The 16,413-nt window shown below is 39.9% G+C and overlaps 2 protein-coding genes across 2 annotated transcripts in view; both read left to right on the forward strand.

Moving 5' to 3' along the window:
* The first annotated feature begins 8,909 nt into the window (after window positions 1-8,909).
* LOC131132011 (fish-egg lectin-like) lies at window positions 8,910-10,333 on the forward strand. Its single transcript, XM_078798117.1, has 5 exons — window positions 8,910-9,056; window positions 9,121-9,357; window positions 9,572-9,792; window positions 9,854-9,978; window positions 10,044-10,333. The coding sequence occupies exons 1-5, from the start codon at window positions 9,002-9,004 to the stop codon at window positions 10,183-10,185; spliced, it is 780 nt and encodes a 259-aa protein (XP_078654243.1). The 5' UTR covers window positions 8,910-9,001; the 3' UTR covers window positions 10,186-10,333.
* A 3,885-nt stretch (window positions 10,334-14,218) lies between these two features.
* The window catches only part of nav3 (neuron navigator 3), a 286,722-nt gene continuing 284,527 nt past the window's right edge, over window positions 14,219-16,413 (forward strand). Inside the window, exon 1 of the mRNA XM_078798162.1 lies at window positions 14,219-14,376. The gene's annotated coding sequence lies outside the window, so the exon portion shown is untranslated. The remainder of the gene's footprint in view (window positions 14,377-16,413) is intronic.

Consider the following 16,413-nt stretch of genomic DNA (forward strand, 5'->3'; position numbering starts at 1 on the left):
ACTCTGGGTGTGTTTTCATTTTGCTGCACCGTGACTAAGTATGCCGTTCCCTTTAATGAACATACATACTGTTTGGGTTGGGTGAATGAATATCTTCTGATTCCTTTGTTTTATGTAAAAAAAAAAAATGAACTGCACTGTACGATATGTACTGTAAGTATGAAAAGGATAAAGGATACCTGTGACTTTAGGGAGTGCAAAGCTTTGCTTTTGGGACAATTTGTGACCGTTTTGCTTTGCTCAACTGTGTTTCAATGCCATTTTCCAATATACTTTGGACATTTGTCACATTCAAAGTTTCCCTCTTTCTGTTTTGTTTGCGTTTCCCCAAATATGAAAATAATTCCACTTGGCTCCCCCACTCAAGTGAATCTGATTTCCGGCAATATCTCGTCTTCACAGCACTCCATCACATGCACTATCTCCTCTAATCCCAATCTATTCCTCATAATCTGACAGAAGATCAATGGCCTTTAGTAGCCTGTGATGATGTTTAATGCCTCGCCATTTTGCACGGTTGATATCATCGACTCCAAACCTCATTGGAGGGAGGAGAGTATAGTATTCTACCTCCATCAAGGAAGACTATGCAGTGTCTGTTTTGCAAACACAATTGCATAAAATCTATGTGGACCAGACTGAACCAAATGTTCATGAAAAACATGGGATTGTTTGGCTTCACTGGAAGTCTACGGTCAACTGAGTATCGTGGAATTCTCTCAATTCTCTTTGCCATAATACAGTAGAAGTTAAACATTGTACAATAAAACTAAAATAAAATGTTAAAAATGTGCTATTCATTGGCAAGCTTCTCTTGTCATTTTCATACTTTTCATCCAATACATGCATTTTCATCCAATCCCTCGTTTATCACAATTTATTGGTTCCAGACCTGAGAGTGATGAGTGAATTTCCATGAAGTATTCCTTATTTATTCATGGAATATTTTTCATAGTTGGACCATAGAGCCTTCTACACTTGAAATAACACCCATTTAGTCATGTATACACTCATATCACCTAGGCCATTTAAGACGTAAATAATACTTATGCTTTTGTGTTACTATAAATATTTTCCCTACAGAACCTAAAGGGGGCGGGCGGGAAGTTCAGAGTTGAGTTTCAGCTTTGCATGCTAACCTCCACAAAAGTATTTTTATTTTTAATATTGATTTCTGTTTTTTTGTATCAACTCCCGATGACAGTGTACATGCCCTGCAAAAGCAAACCAAACATGACTTAAATATAATGCTTTATTTTAAAACTGCATGTGAACTGTGAATACTATTTTATAAAACTACTATTAATTCATCTTGTTGTTGTAGATCATTTCTTTTAGAACCTCACCATTTATAGCATGATCATTGCTAATGGCCTTTTGAGGCAAATTCACCTCAAGATTCAGAGGTTAAAGCCAAATGTAAATTTATAGTAACTGTACTATACTTTAAAACCACTAGAGGGCAATCTTAATCTCTAGAGTGCATCTTAACTCCAATTCTATGAATTCTACTTATATTAAGGAGCCGTGGTCATATGCAAGATCCCTGATCATCTTAAAGAAACAGTATTCCCCCCCTCCCCCCCAAAAAGAATAGGGTCATTATGATTTAATATTTACATGAATTTATTGATTATTTGCCCAGATTTACTTGGTACTGACAATTTCCTCCTGCACGGAGCAACCGAATACAACGTAAACCTTTTATCATTGCCACTGTGTGACCTGTGTGTTACTGCACGGGGGTGAGAATGAGATTTATTTATTCCGGAGAGCACCGAGATAAGCTCACGGCTGGGAAACAGCTTATTAAGTGATAATAGCAGCTCTCAAGAGAAGAAATAGATTTGGGAGCCTGTTCCTGTTTGTCTTCTTACTGCATTCTAAAGTATATCAACATAGTCGATATGTATCAGTGCTTTGCTTTTCTCCGGAGGCCATTATACAGTATAAAATTCTAAAAGAACACAAATCAGTAGCTATAAAGTGTTACTTCAGTACATACATAATACATATCTAAACTGCATTGGGTGAATATTAATTATAAGTATATTATTGCAGCCATATACTGTAATAATATTGGTCTTACAGTGAGGTAAATGGCATTATTGCCTTTATAAAAGGCCACTTAATAGTCGGTGAAAAAATGACCACAACCAAATGGGAAGGAATAGCTTCAATTTCAGCTGGTATGGATTGACTATATCGGTTTACAACGAGGACACGTGCATACATCTTCATCAGTTCATAACTACTTCATAAATCAAGGTCGGGCATGCACTCTTACTTCCTGGTACGGTTACCACCACAGAAAAATAGAACTGAAGCTAACATCTAGTATGAAGAGGCCACACACTGTTGTGTGTAAATGTATGTACTTGTCATGATGGATGGCCTCTGACATCAGAGCGGTTCAATTCATGGCTCAGGGGTGATGCATCTAAAGGATATACACCAAAATGTGCTGATCCCCAAGGCCCCGTGGAGCCTCCGGCCGAGTAGGCACCGCCGTCAGTCTGTCCCCATATTCAGGAGCATCCTCTGGGGCTTAGAAGTGTTGCACGCGACCTTCACCATCATTCACATGTGTCACAAGAGTTGTGATTTAGTACTCGGATGAAAAGAACCAACACCTGTTAAGAATATTTCTTGGACGCTCACAATGAAATGCCACACTGAATCACCATAACACAAGTAAAAACTGATAAAGTACTGCAGTGCATCAAGCTGACACGTCTAGCTAAACAAGGTAACATAATATTGTTGCAGTAATGCAAAAATAGAGTCTTCTTTATTTTTAAATGGCTTGCCCTTAGACCAGGGGTCTCAAACTCAATTTACCTAGGAGCCACTGGAGCTAGGGTCTGGGTGAGGCTCGGTCGCATCAGGTTTAAAAAAAACAAAAAAAACAAACGCATTTATTAAAAACAGAAAAGAATTAAAATAAAAAAAATTGTCTTCACTGCTTTTGCTTCTGCTGTACCCTACACTTTTTCAGTGCTTTGGTTCTGAAAAGCTCTGATAAAACATTCCACATTCCACTATTCTCAAATATCTTAATTCTTTATTTACTACACAAAATAAGATGATGAAATAAATAAATCAAAATAAAGAAAAACACCCACTCAGTAATAAATAAATAACATAATAATAAAACGGCAAATAAGAAATACTTAAGAAACCACATATAGTTGGTGGGTAGAGAAATTATTTTTTTTCAGATTCGTACTAACAGTTATTTAACCTTTAACATGAACATTAATGAAACTTAACCATTTTACCCAATTAGCAAGTTAGCATCGTTACATCTGGGAGCAGCGTCGTAAATCGCACTGACATTAAACTTTCATATCAAGGTGGGGGCCTCAAACTAGCTTGAGACTAAGTTTGAGACCCCTGCCTTAGACATGTAATGGAGAGGCATCATGAAAGCCTCTGTAAAGTGATAATGCCACCCAGTGGCTTTTTATAGGTATTGCTGAAATTGCAAGTGTTGGCAGGCAGCATCATGTTCAGTTTTTGTGTGGCAATGGAATAAAGCGATAATTGAAGGGAGGCTGTTATATATGTTATAGCTTTAATAATGAGGTGGGGAGGGCAAGAGAAAAAGGAATGTTAAAACACAGCTCTTTGACGACATGGTAAATCACTAACCATCACATTGCATCAATGTTATAATAGCTGCAACAGCTGGCAACTACCGGCTACACAGCTACAACTACAACTCCACAGCCAGCATTAAAACCTTTTAAAGCGCATGCAGAGTTAGATAAAGCTGTCGGATTGCTTCAAATGCAGCTGCTTCTATTATGCGCAGCTAATTTTGGGGGAAAAAAATAAATCAAGTACTGTGTATTGCACACTACAGCAGCAACAGAACCAAGGAGCTGCCCAACCAGCATTAATACAGCTGATGTTTCACACCGCCATAGATTAAAGTGACTATTCATGGTACTTGTAATGCCCAGAAATGTCCATAGTAGAGGCAACTTGGCACAACATGGGTGCGGCTAGAATACTACTAGATGATACTTTTTGGGTAAATAATCCAGCTGCATAATAAAGCTGTTTAGATATGATGTGTGCTTCATCACCCCGTATCGTTCCCCTCATCTGCAGCTGTGATGTGATGTGATGTGATTTCACCAAACAAGCAGCGCGCAAACAATATCAGAAGAAAACAATTTGGAGCCCAGCCAGCCAGCTGCTCTTAGACCTTTTGCGTGTGATGAATCGGTAATGGCGAAGAGCTTGGAAGCCTGCTGGAGGCTGAGTGAGGCTGGGTGAGTTCAGCTTGATGTGGCAACGAAATGGATCATCAGTCCGGGGATCCATTTCTCAACTCATTTGATCAACAGGGGCTCCATGCTGAATCCCAAACACCAGCTATTTGCTGCCGCCAGCATTTAGCCTTCGTTCGATGATTTTATTTTAAATACGTTGTACATGACACCATATTGCCAGCTGAACTTCAGTTCATTTCGGGACCACATCTATAATGATTGTTTTGTTTACACTTGAACGCATTTTGCCTCTGCATTGTCCTGCAAACACCCAAGTCCAGTACTGTTTACATATAGTGAACAACATAGTACCAGAGACGGGTATTGTTCCCACAATGTGAACACTACTTCTCCAATCCGTGGTACCGTTTTACCCTAGCTTCATTCATTTCTCACATCTGCAGAAAGAACATGCTGAAATAGCAAGAAGGAGGCATAAACTAGGGAAAAAAGGAAGCACAGACAGTGTGGGTAAGGGAATTACTGACCAGAAGACATTGTTTTGGGCAGTATGAGCAGTTATTCACCAAACTTCATAAGGAAGATCCAAGCTAAAGAAATGATTTGCTATAAAGAGGTGTTGGCAAAGCTATGGGAATGAGATGCGTCTTGATACGCACTGCCCTCATTGTTTGCACACAGATTGCGGTGCCTTCATCACTGTTATACACAAACAGAAACTACTGGATCAACCAACACAATAAGAACTTGTTTAGTGTCGATTGAAGAAGCCATGTGTCAACTCTGTCAATCATAAATCTTCAGCATGAAGTTGGATTAGAGCAATCAAACCTGCAGGGACTTACTTTTTCAAACCACTGTATATGCTATATAGTGCAATCATTTTGGGTTCTTTGTAAACCTTTAGAAAACAAGCTTATCTGATTCATCTTGGTTGTGCCCTTGTGGTTGCATCTTCAGCTACATGGCTCTGCTGACTCCTCACTTCTAGTTAGCACTCAGGAGGAGCAATCTTGCCATATGTAGGCCACTCCGGTGCGTCTCATTAGGCGAAACAGAACGCATTAGGCATGTCTTATGAAACGCCCTGACCTTTTTCGACCCCCCTCGAGTCTAAACCACAGTGTGGAACAAGGTCAGAAGAAACCACAAGAGTCACACGCGATGGCGAACAGAGAATGGACTTATCTATGCATGCTTAAATAAGTTAGAAAAAGCTTAAAGCACACTTGGCGTGATGGATGGCCTCCGACATCAGAGGCTGAATACAGTCATCAGTCATAGCTAGCGGGTGAAGAACTATGGAGCATGTCCCTCAGGCGTTGTGGAGCTGCACATTACATATGCACCTTTGTCGTCCTCACTCCCTCGAGACTTCCCTGAGCTTAAAAAGTGTCTAAGGAGTTTGAGACCTTGAACTTATTCGCCTTGTTGGTCTGTCAGGGAGGCCAGAGTCAAATGCTATTTAATAAACCTGTTTTGCTGGATAAAATACTAAAATAGGAACTTAAAAAAGCATGCTAAGGAAGATTAAGGAACTTCAAATGAGTAGGTAAATTACAAATATGCAACAGTTGGTACGTATACGAACATGGGGAGGTGGCAACTATTTGAAAATGCATGACGAAAGGCCAATTATGATTGTATATTTAATATATTAGTATATAGTAGTATTTCAAGTGTCTAATTAAACTAGCATGCTAACAGCCAGTAAGATAGCAACTTAAAGCTGTAAGGATTACACGTGTACATCATGGCCTGTCATTAGGTACAATTTCAACAGCCTAATTAGACTGAAATAAGATGCTAACATGCTAACAGTGGGAATGGTAACATATGGCAAGGTAACAACCAATGAACACGCCAAAGAAGACCAATACGAAACAAACAATCAATTCAATAGCCTAATAGAACTGGATAAAAAGTTAACATGCTAACAGTCCGTGAGCTAGTATATAACAAGATAGCAACTTAAAGTTGGAATGATGGCATACTGCAAAATAGCCACCAAAGACTGAAAGCAAAAGGTAACATGTACAAAAGGCCTAATGAAACTGGAGAAAAATGGAGAAAAAAACAGTTGGCGCGCTAACATAACATGGCATTTTGAGTGGAGCTGCAACAATTAATCAAAGTTTAATCAATCTACCCAATTAATCAAACTATTTTGGCCCATATCGTTTTGACATTATCATCCTGTAGTAACTTTATCATCCTGTAGAACCTTGGTTATCATTGCATAGTGTTCCTTAAATTAAAATGTTATATGTAGAATTCTAACATTCATCAAGGTTCAATCGATTTACCCAATTAATCTAACTATTTTCGGCCCATATCGTTTTGACATTATCATCCTGTAGTAACTTTATCATCCTGTAGAACCTTGGTTATCATTGCATAGTGTTCCTTAAATTAAAATGTTATATGTAGAATGCTAACATTCATCAAGGTTTAATCGATTTACCCAATTAATCTAACTAATTTGGCCCATATCGTTTTGACATTATCATCCTGTAGTAACTTTATCATCCTGTAGAACCTTGGTTATCATTGCATAGTGTTCCTTAAATTAAAATTTTATATGTAGAATGCTAACATTCATCAAGGTTTAATTGATTTACCCAATTAATCAAACTAATTTGGCCCATATCGCTTTGACATTATAATCCTGTAGTAACTTTATCATCCTGTAGAACCTTGGTTATCATTGCATAGTGTTCCTTAAATTAAAATTTTATATGTAGAATGCTAACATTCATCAAGGTTTAATTGATTTACCCAATTAATCAAACTAATTTGGCCCATATCGCTTTGACATTATAATCCTGTAGTAACTTGATATCATCCTGTTGTGTTCCTTCAATTCAAATGTGATGTGTAGAATGCTAACATTAATCAAGTTTTAATCAATTTACCCAATTAATCAGTTATTTGGCCATATCGCTTTGACACTATAACCTTGTAGTAACTTGATATCATCCTGTAGTGTTCCTTCAATTCAAGTGTGATATGTAGAATGCTAACATTAATCAAGTTTTAATCGATTTACCCAATTAATCAAACTAATTTGGCCATATCGCTTTGACATTGTCATCCGGTAGTAACATAAGATGTCGTCTTGAGTGGAGCTGCAACAATTAATCAAAGTTTTACCCAATTAATTGAACTATTTTGGTAATCGATTGGGTAAAATATTGGCATACAGTATCCATTTTCCAAAAATCTTTAGCTTTTCATAGTTTTTAAAACAAGTCAAACCAGCAGAGAGCCTTCTCCTGCACAGAGTGCATATGTCAGTTATTTAAATGTTTCTGATTCTTCATGTTGTGCCAAGTGAGGTGAAGATGTGGGAGGAAGTGGAATATTGCATGATGAGACAGTATAAATTAGTAGCAAAGCTAGAAATAGCCTGATGTGAAAACTAGTAATACTGCCACCCTTCCCCATGTAGACTTGCATGGTTCAGTCATACAAGAGTAATGCACTTCCGCAATTCCCAAATTTTCACCCTGAAACAGCCTGGAAGTGTCTGTTTTTGCATGTAGCTGTTATGCATTTATGTAAAAGGGGGTTTGAATCAGCCTACAGTTTCATTCGTTTCACTTATTTGTTGTTTTAGCCCGTAAATCACTTCACCTGGGCACCAGTGTTTGGTTTGCAAACACTGGTGAGATTGATGGTCACAGCTCCAAAGGTTCACAACATCCAAAGTACAATGACCACTGTTGTCAGTTCATGACTCCAGCTCATACAAACAAACACACACAATAGCCTCATTCATTTGTGTTTATTGAAGCTTTTGGTAAGATCACACTTGGGTTTTATTTGGTGACATGCGTCACGAAAGGTCAACTAGTCAAACTGCCTATCCAAGGTGTGGAAAAATGTGATTGTGTTCACAATCATTTGGAAATAATATCACATTTTGTTATGTGATTTTAGGAACGTGTAACAAACAATCATTCATTCATTTTCTACCGCTTATTATCATGAGGGTCGTGGGCATGCTGGAGCCTATCCAAGCTGTCACTTGGCGTACACCCTGGACTGGTCGCCAGCCAATCACAGGGCACACATAGACAAACAACCATTCACACTCTCATTCATACCTATGGACAATTTGGAGTCACCAATTAACCTAACATGTTAGAGTGGAATCAAACTCAGGTCTCCTAGCTGTGTGGCCTGAACGCTAACCACCGTGCAGCAAACAATCACAACGTTACAAATACCTTGCTGTTGGTTGTAGTCCTGTTCTAAAACTCTGAAACAGTTTTGTGTGTGATCTCGTCATTATTGCAGTTGATGGTGATTTTCCTCACGCATTCCAAAAAACATGGATGGATGGATGGTGACCACTGTAGGGTGTACCCCTCCCGAGTGAAATTTCGAGTTTGTGTAAGCATACTTGGCCAGTAAAGCTGATTCTGATTTACTTCAGATGAATACATGTATTGAATCTTAACTTTTTATTTTATTCTGATCCATCCAATATGGTCTACTGTCTCATGGCTAGATTTTCTCCATCCATTCCATTTTCTACCATTTTGACATAACCTGTCCAACCGGGTACAGTGAAAATATAAAAATGGCCTACTGACCTCTTTGAACTTGAAAATCCGGTTTTGTTTTGTAATTTATCACTTTTTTCCAATCCATTTCTAGAGTATTTAAGACGGGCAAACCAGGCATGATTCAGGACAGCAGTTCCTAAGATAGCAGCTCCCAACCAAAAACGACCATCCCGCTAAGACACCATGAAAGCTGTTATAGCCTTTCTGCTTGTGCTTTGTCACCTGGGCGCCACTCGAGGTAAAAATGCATGCTTACATTTGCTCTTAAAACATTTCCATTAACCTCTGCTTCCTTGCTACAGCTTGGAGCTGCCAGGAAGCACCAAGACTGTATTACACCCGCCAGATTGAGGCTAGCCAGGGCAAAGTGCTGGCGAGGACCAGCTCCAATCGAGTGTACTTCTTGAGTGGAAAATCTTGGTACAGGCTGGGCTCGGTGTCCCTCAAGGATGTCTCTGTTGGACCTGCCGGAATCTGGGGTGTTGATTCCAGCAATAGGGTGCACAAATTCATAGCGGGCGAGTTTCTTCCATCGACAGGTAGTATCGCGTCTCTTGATTAAGATGATACTTCAATTACAGTGTTGCTGTTGATAAACAAAGCTACATAAGGTTGCCTACAGCCGCAGTTGTTAATACAGCCCTAATTAGAAACTCCTGCAGTTATTTGCCATTGTAGACCAAGCATCCACCACTCTAGTTGATTGAATATAGGTGTTATCGATATGCACTGATTCCTTTTCTACATGGTCAGGAGCATTGCTACAACAGGTAGATGCCGGAGGTAACGGTCAGGTGGTCGGGCTGACACCCACCAACTATACCTACTGCCTGAGGAGCACCTACGCCGCTCCCTACAAGGGAGTGGGCTCGCTCAGCTGGAGCTCCATGGGGCGGGTGATGAAGGACTACAGTTGCGGCCCTCGCTTTGGATGCTGGGGGGTGGACCAAAGTAACCGCGTCTATGTCTCCCAGGTGAGATGATACGCACCAAAGTATGTAAATATGGTTTACCTCTAAATGTGGTTTGTGACAGGTGTCACCAACCACTTGTGGTAGCAGTAGTTGGACACTGGTAACAGGATTTACCATGAGCATGATTGATGTGAGCACGGATGGAAGTGTTTTTGGAGTGACCACCAACGGCCTGGTCTACCAAAGGTAAGCTGCACAGCTCTCCAAACCCTTGTTAGTGACAATTTACGTATTTTTTTTTGCATTGGCAGGACGGGCATCAGCAGCCATCGCCCGCAAGGCACAAGCTGGGTCTCTGTGCCAATGTGCATGGCTGTCTCTTCCCTGAGCTACGACCTGGGCCAACTTTGGGTCTTGACTAATTCTGGTTTGCTCCTGCAGTGCTCCCACTAATATCGGCTACAAAAGCGTGCAACCATTTTGAGAAAAGCTCTTTTGATTTTGATGAACCATTATAAAGTAAACTATTCTGTTTTGATCAACTGTTGTGCAAAAGCATATACACACATCTAAATTCAAATAAACAATTTGTCTAATCACATGTTTTGTTTCGTCATTTCGTCACCTCCACAAAAAACAGAACATGCATGGGAAAAAGTATGTCCGAGATTGGACATTTCAATTTTAGAGAAGAAAACATGACCACCACTGGTATAACCGTACTTCTGCACAAAATAATAATAATAAAAAAAATAATATTTCACATATGTGTCTGCATTTAGCACAAATGGAGAAGGACATGACATTGCTTTGTACAGTGCATCCGGAAAGTATTCACAGCGCTTCACTTTTTCCACATTTTGTCATGTAACAGCCTCATTCCAAATTGTATTAATTTAATCTCTTACCTCAAAATTCTACACAGAATACTCCATTATGACAATGTGAAAAATGTTTTTTTTTTACTTTTTTTGAATTTATTAAAAATAGAAAACTAAGAAATCACATTTACATAAGTATTCACAGCCTTTGCCATGAAGCTGAAAATTGAGCTCAGGTGCATCTTTTTTCCACTGATCATCCTTGAGATCTTTCTACAGCTTAATTGGAGTCCACCTGCAGTAAATTCAGTTGATTGGACATGATTTGGAAATATAATAACTGTCTATATAAGGTCCCACAGTTGACTGTGCATGTCAGAGCACAAACACCAAGCATGAAGTCAAAAGAACTGTCTGTAGACCTGCGAGACAGGATTGTCTTGAGGCACAAATCTGGGGAAGGATACAGAAAAATTTCTGCTGCTTTGAAGGTCCCAATGAGCACAGTGGCCTCCATTATTCGTAAATGGAAGACGTTTGGAACCACCAGGACTCTTCCTAGAACTGGCCGGCCTTCTAAACTGAGCGATCGGGGAAGAAGGGCCTTAGTCAGGGAGGTGACCAAGGCCCCGATGGTCACTCTGTCAGAGCTCCAGCGTTCCTCTGTGGAAAGAGGAGAGCCTTCCAGAAGGACAACCATCTTTGCAGCAATCCACCAATCCGGCCTGTATGGTAGAGTGGCCAGACGAAAGCCACTCCTTAGTAAAAGGAACATGGCAGCCCGTCTGGAATTTGCCAAAAATGACTCTCAGACCATGAGAAACAAAATTCTCTGGTCTGATGAGACAAAGATTGAACTCTTTGGTGTGAATGCCAGGCGCCATGTTTGGAGGAAACCAGGCACTGCTCATCACCAGGCCAATACCATCCCTACAGTGAAGCATGGTGGTGGCAGCATCATGCTGTGGGGATGTTTTTCAGCAGCAGGAACTGGCAGACTAGTCAGGATAGAAGGAAAAATGAATGCAGCAATATATAGAGATATCCTGGATGAAAACCTGCTCCAGAGCGCGCTTGACCTCAGTAGACTGGTCATGTACCTTGACCATATAGACAGTAGACATTAGCACACAGCCAAGATCTCAAAAGATTGGCTTCATAACCACTCCGTGAATGTCCTGGAGTGGCCCAGCCAGAGTCCAGACTTGAATCCGATCGAACATCTCTGGAGAGATCTGAAAATGGCTGTGCACAGACGTCTCCCATCCAACCTGATGGAGCTTGAGACTTATTGCAAAGAAGAATGGGCAAAACTGCCTAAAGATAGGTGTGCTAAACTTGTGGGATCATATTCAAAAAGACTTGAGGCTGTAATTGCTGCCAAAGGTGGATCAACAAAGTATTAAGCAAAGGCTGTGAATACTTATGTAAATGTGATTTTTTTTGTTTTTTATTTTTAATAAATTCAAAACACGTCAAAAAAAATTTTTTTTCACATTGTCATAATGGAGTATTTTGTGTAGAATTTTGAGGTAAGAGATTAATTTAATACAGTTTGGAATGAGGCTGTAACATGACAAAATGTAGAAAAAGTGAAGCGCTGTGAATACTTTCCGGATGCACTGTATGTATGCAAAGTTAATAAGCTGAAAAGAACTTGTCAACTGCGTGCACAAAAGTTAACACTTGAATTAAATAAGGCCACACAATTAGATATTTCACTTATATGCATTAAGCACAGACTGAAAATGTAACTTAACTGCATGAATTAAAGAGTTTACCAAAAAAGACCATTTTCAAAAATAAAAAGGCTACATCCCAGGCTACATCTACATTTTCATTGAGATCTGCACCAAAGACTATTTTAGTAGAAAAAAAGGGCAGTCATCAAACTTCCTGCTTGGTTGGCTAAAAGACAAAGACTTTGCCAGGCAATCATTCAAGTTTCCAATAACAAGATTTAATGAAATCACACACATACAAGTTAAATATGCTAATTACCGACATGCACTTTCAGCACCCATTACCACCACTGAATTAAACCCATCAACTTGAGTGTGAAGAGAGGAAAAAGTAAAGGGATCTTTTTTTAATCTTAAAGGTTCCCTCCAGTAGTTTCATTTTGTCAAGGAAACAAGACTTGAGCATGTGTGAGTGTGTGAGTGCGCTCAGGTGTAGATTGGGCAAAATCCAATCTCATTGAAAGCCACATATCCACAGCTTTGTGGAGATCAAGGCGGTTGCCATGGAGATGGCATCCACTCAAAGAAAAATGACTGAAATGCAATTTTGTATCATACATTGATATGGGAACAAAACTGTGTGTCAACAGGGATCCCGATGGCCCTTTTTAATGTTGAAAAAAAAAAAAAATACAAAAATAATTGCAACAGTTAATAATATATAACTATAATAATATATAGTTTATAAAATGCATAAGCAAATGGAGCATTGTTGGAGTTTTTGTTGTGCTTTTTGGACACTTTTTCCAGACAACTTTAGAATATGTAAGTCGCATAGGTCCAGTCCAGAGCTGTCTCTTTTTTTATCTGTTTTTATATCTTTCAAACACAGAAAAGAGAGACATATGTATAGTGATTGGTGGGCAAAGTCCGCTCAAAAGTTGCAGTTTTCTTTGAATAAAGTGTTTCAGATAAGGCAAAGACACCATAAAACTTACCACTTCCACACCGAACAAGAGTAGAACATTTTTTCCCCCCATGGCATGTCGGCTTGGCTCTTCTGGCTCAGTAGTCTCCATGCAGTGAAAGGTAATGTAACCTAACATCATGTCTCATTACATTACTGATACCTAATGATCAGAATAGGACATATAACTTTATAACTTTTTACAATATGAGGGACAGCTTTAGTAGCAAATTGTCTGATTGCCAAATGTAACTTTCATGAATTTGTAGTATTTTGTAGTTCTGTGTGTTCCACTTCTGTGGTATACCATCCTGAAATTAATCAGGATTCTTGTAGGTTTACGTTTGTACCGGGTCAGGCAAAATGATCTGACACATGTGTAGGTTAAATAAAAGGCAAATAAAGTAAAGAAACAAAAAAGAGCTTTTATTTTTTAAAAGTACATATAATGCCATTTTGCTTTGTTTCTTTATAATGCCATTGTTTTTCGTTTCTTTTTCAGTTGCTGCCATGAATTGGACTGGTGAGCATCGCGCTTTCATCGTGGAACGTTTATCAAAACAAACGAATCTGTAACTGCAACACAACGAGCGTTCCTTTTGCACTTCAATCTTGGTAGACGTGATCCCGTACCAGCTCCGAACACCATCTTGTTATGGGTTACCCACTTTAGAGATACTGGATCTGCATTGAAATGAAAATCAACCGGGCAACCTAGCACCGCCAGAACTGATTTATTTTTTAAAACATGATGAAACAGAATGGCATTATATGTACTTTTCGAAAATAAAAACACTTTTTGTGTCTTTACTTTATTTGCCTTTTATTTAACCTACAAATGTGTCAGATCATTTTTCCTAACCCTGCACTTCAAACTATCTTCTCTCCATCTTGTACAGTGGCTTTGGCGCCATCTAGTGGTCAACAGCGCGGCTACATCTCCCCTCTGTGAGCGCGCAGGCGGGCTTGGCGCTCTCGTGTGCAGGCAGGATGATGCCGCGTTCCCCGGTGTTGTCAAACCCGCCGTGACAGCCGCCTAGCAGCCCCTTTTCCTCTCTCGAGGAACACATTTTGGTAGACTTCACGCTCCTTTCCTGACGCGGTGCTCTCTCTTTCTGCCTTAAACACGCTTTGTGGATAACAAGAGCTGCGGTACAACACGAGCTGCAGTAAGGTAAGATGCTTTTATCTTAATTTGAAGATATTCCAATCAAATCGGAAAAGCGGCAGTGAAAATAGTGATCATATACTTCTGGTAGGTTGGAAATACTTCATATAAGTGGAAAGTGGTGCTTAACACCTCACTGTGGTTAATTAATCTAATGTCAATGAATAAAAAGCTCGTGGTTTGATATACTTTGGTATAATGGCAAACTTTATGCAGACTTTCAAACAACCCATTTCTTCTTCGATTAAAATGAGATGTTTCAAGTGGACTTTGCATGAATCAAAGTGTTTTATCAGACACAGAAAAGGACGTAAATACTACATTTTATTTTGCATTTTGTGTATTATGTAATATTATGTAAATATTTTACCATATTTTAATATTCATATATTTCTATGTATGCTCCTGCTAATATAATATAAATATAAGTATAAAAAAATAAAATGGACAATTTGGAGTCGCCAATTAACCTAGCGTGTTTTTGGAATGTGGGAGGAAACCGGAGTACCCGGAGAAAACCCACGCATGCACGGGGAGAACTTGCAAATTCCACACAGAGGTGGAATTGAAATCGGGTCTCCTAGCTGTGAGGCCTGTGTGCTAACCACTGCGCAACATGCACATCTTATTATTCCTACAATGGTGCTCCCTGTTCTGCTTTTCCAGAATGCAACTTTATTGCTCTTAATTGAATTCCAACGCCCAAGTCTAGCTTGCCAATTATTTCCTTGATTGTGGAACAAGTGAGATCCTCCGGCATCTGGTGTCCTCCTCCCTGGTTGCTAAATCCCCAGCCAGATGAAATGCTTTGGCGGACTGTACATAGCCCACGAGATGCAGGTTGTGCACCTTAATCGTAGATGGTGTTTGATGCTTTGATGCAAGACCAGAATACTGATTTTGCAAGACATTTAGTTCTGTCAAAATGGCCCAGAGGGACCAGACCCTTATCCCCCAGGCTTGTGCCCTCAATTGCAGCCACTCTCTTCTTTCTCCCAGTGTCCCACCTTCTGCTTTGTATGAATTCCTTCCTCTCTGTACATATCTCCTAGCCTGCGAATAGGCTACTTCACTCCTACCTGAGCACCATGGGTTAATTCGCAAAGGAGTTGCATTTTCCTGCCATCAATGTCGGTTGAAGATATTACTCTACGAGTGTCAGATTCAATTGGCACACATGAGGACTATCGGCGACATCCATTACCCCCCTATTGTCATATTTAAGGTGAGACCACTGCAAGCAGTGCCTAACTCAATTCCAGGACTCAAGTCGATGACTTAATTTCCGCACATTAGCATGCATTATTCCGACTTGATTACGGGATAACCCAGAAACTCTTCCCTGCTTGCCAACTGCTTATGGATGCTATTAAATGGAATTTAAAAGTTGAAGAGTGGAAGATAAAAAAAAGAAATGCTGTAAGAGGAAGAGATGGCTGGTTTGCACCCACTGAGAGAATAGACAATAATGACGGGGATTATTTGTCACCAGTGAGTGTTGGGAGCATAGCGCTTCTTGACGCTGATGCCGTGTGAACTTGTCCTGATGGATAGATGCTTCACTGGGTCGTCCACGTTTGTCCAGATCCTCACCAAAATGTGGGCCATGCACACAATACTCTGGTATACTCATTATACCAGACACGGTGATATGGTACTCACAACCATACACGGTGATACTTCTGTTTTTATTATTCATTCCTTCCAAAAGGTCTGATTGGAAGGAATGATACCGTATGAAGCTACAATCCCATTTCTGCTGTAAATCGTTATAAAAGGGGACCTATTATGCTCTTTTTTGGCCCTTTGTATTGAGCTATGGACTCCTATATAGCAACTACACACGATAGCTTTATAGATCTTCCAGAATCTGCATCTATTCAAGCTGTGTTTCCTGCTTCCTGCCAAAATTGTCTGTTTTTATTTATTCCGCCCACGGCCCCCTCGCCCGCCTCCGGGCACGGCCACTCCGCTGCAATTGATTACACTCCCAAGCGCTCCTGAGCACTTCCGGGCTGCTGCCGAAGCCCACTTTCTAATTTC

This window comes from Doryrhamphus excisus, linkage group LG2 (genome assembly GCF_037039965.1).
Source record: "Doryrhamphus excisus strain RoL-2023G ecotype Guam linkage group LG2, RoL_Dexc_Guam_v1.1, whole genome shotgun sequence".
NCBI classification, from domain to species: domain Eukaryota; kingdom Metazoa; phylum Chordata; class Actinopteri; order Syngnathiformes; family Syngnathidae; genus Doryrhamphus; species Doryrhamphus excisus.

What these genes read in the sequence shown, in the direction of transcription:
- LOC131132011 (XM_078798117.1), top strand. Translation starts at nt 9,002, where the DNA reads ATGAAAGCTGTTATAGCCTTTCTGCTTGTGCTTTGTCACCTGGGCGCC. An exon ending in CGAGTTTCTTCCATCGACAG is followed by an intron (nt 9,358 to 9,571) that starts GTAGTATCGCGT and finishes CTACATGGTCAG; the next exon opens with GAGCATTGCTACAACAGGTA. An exon ending in ACCGCGTCTATGTCTCCCAG is followed by an intron (nt 9,793 to 9,853) that starts GTGAGATGATAC and finishes GGTTTGTGACAG; the next exon opens with GTGTCACCAACCACTTGTGG.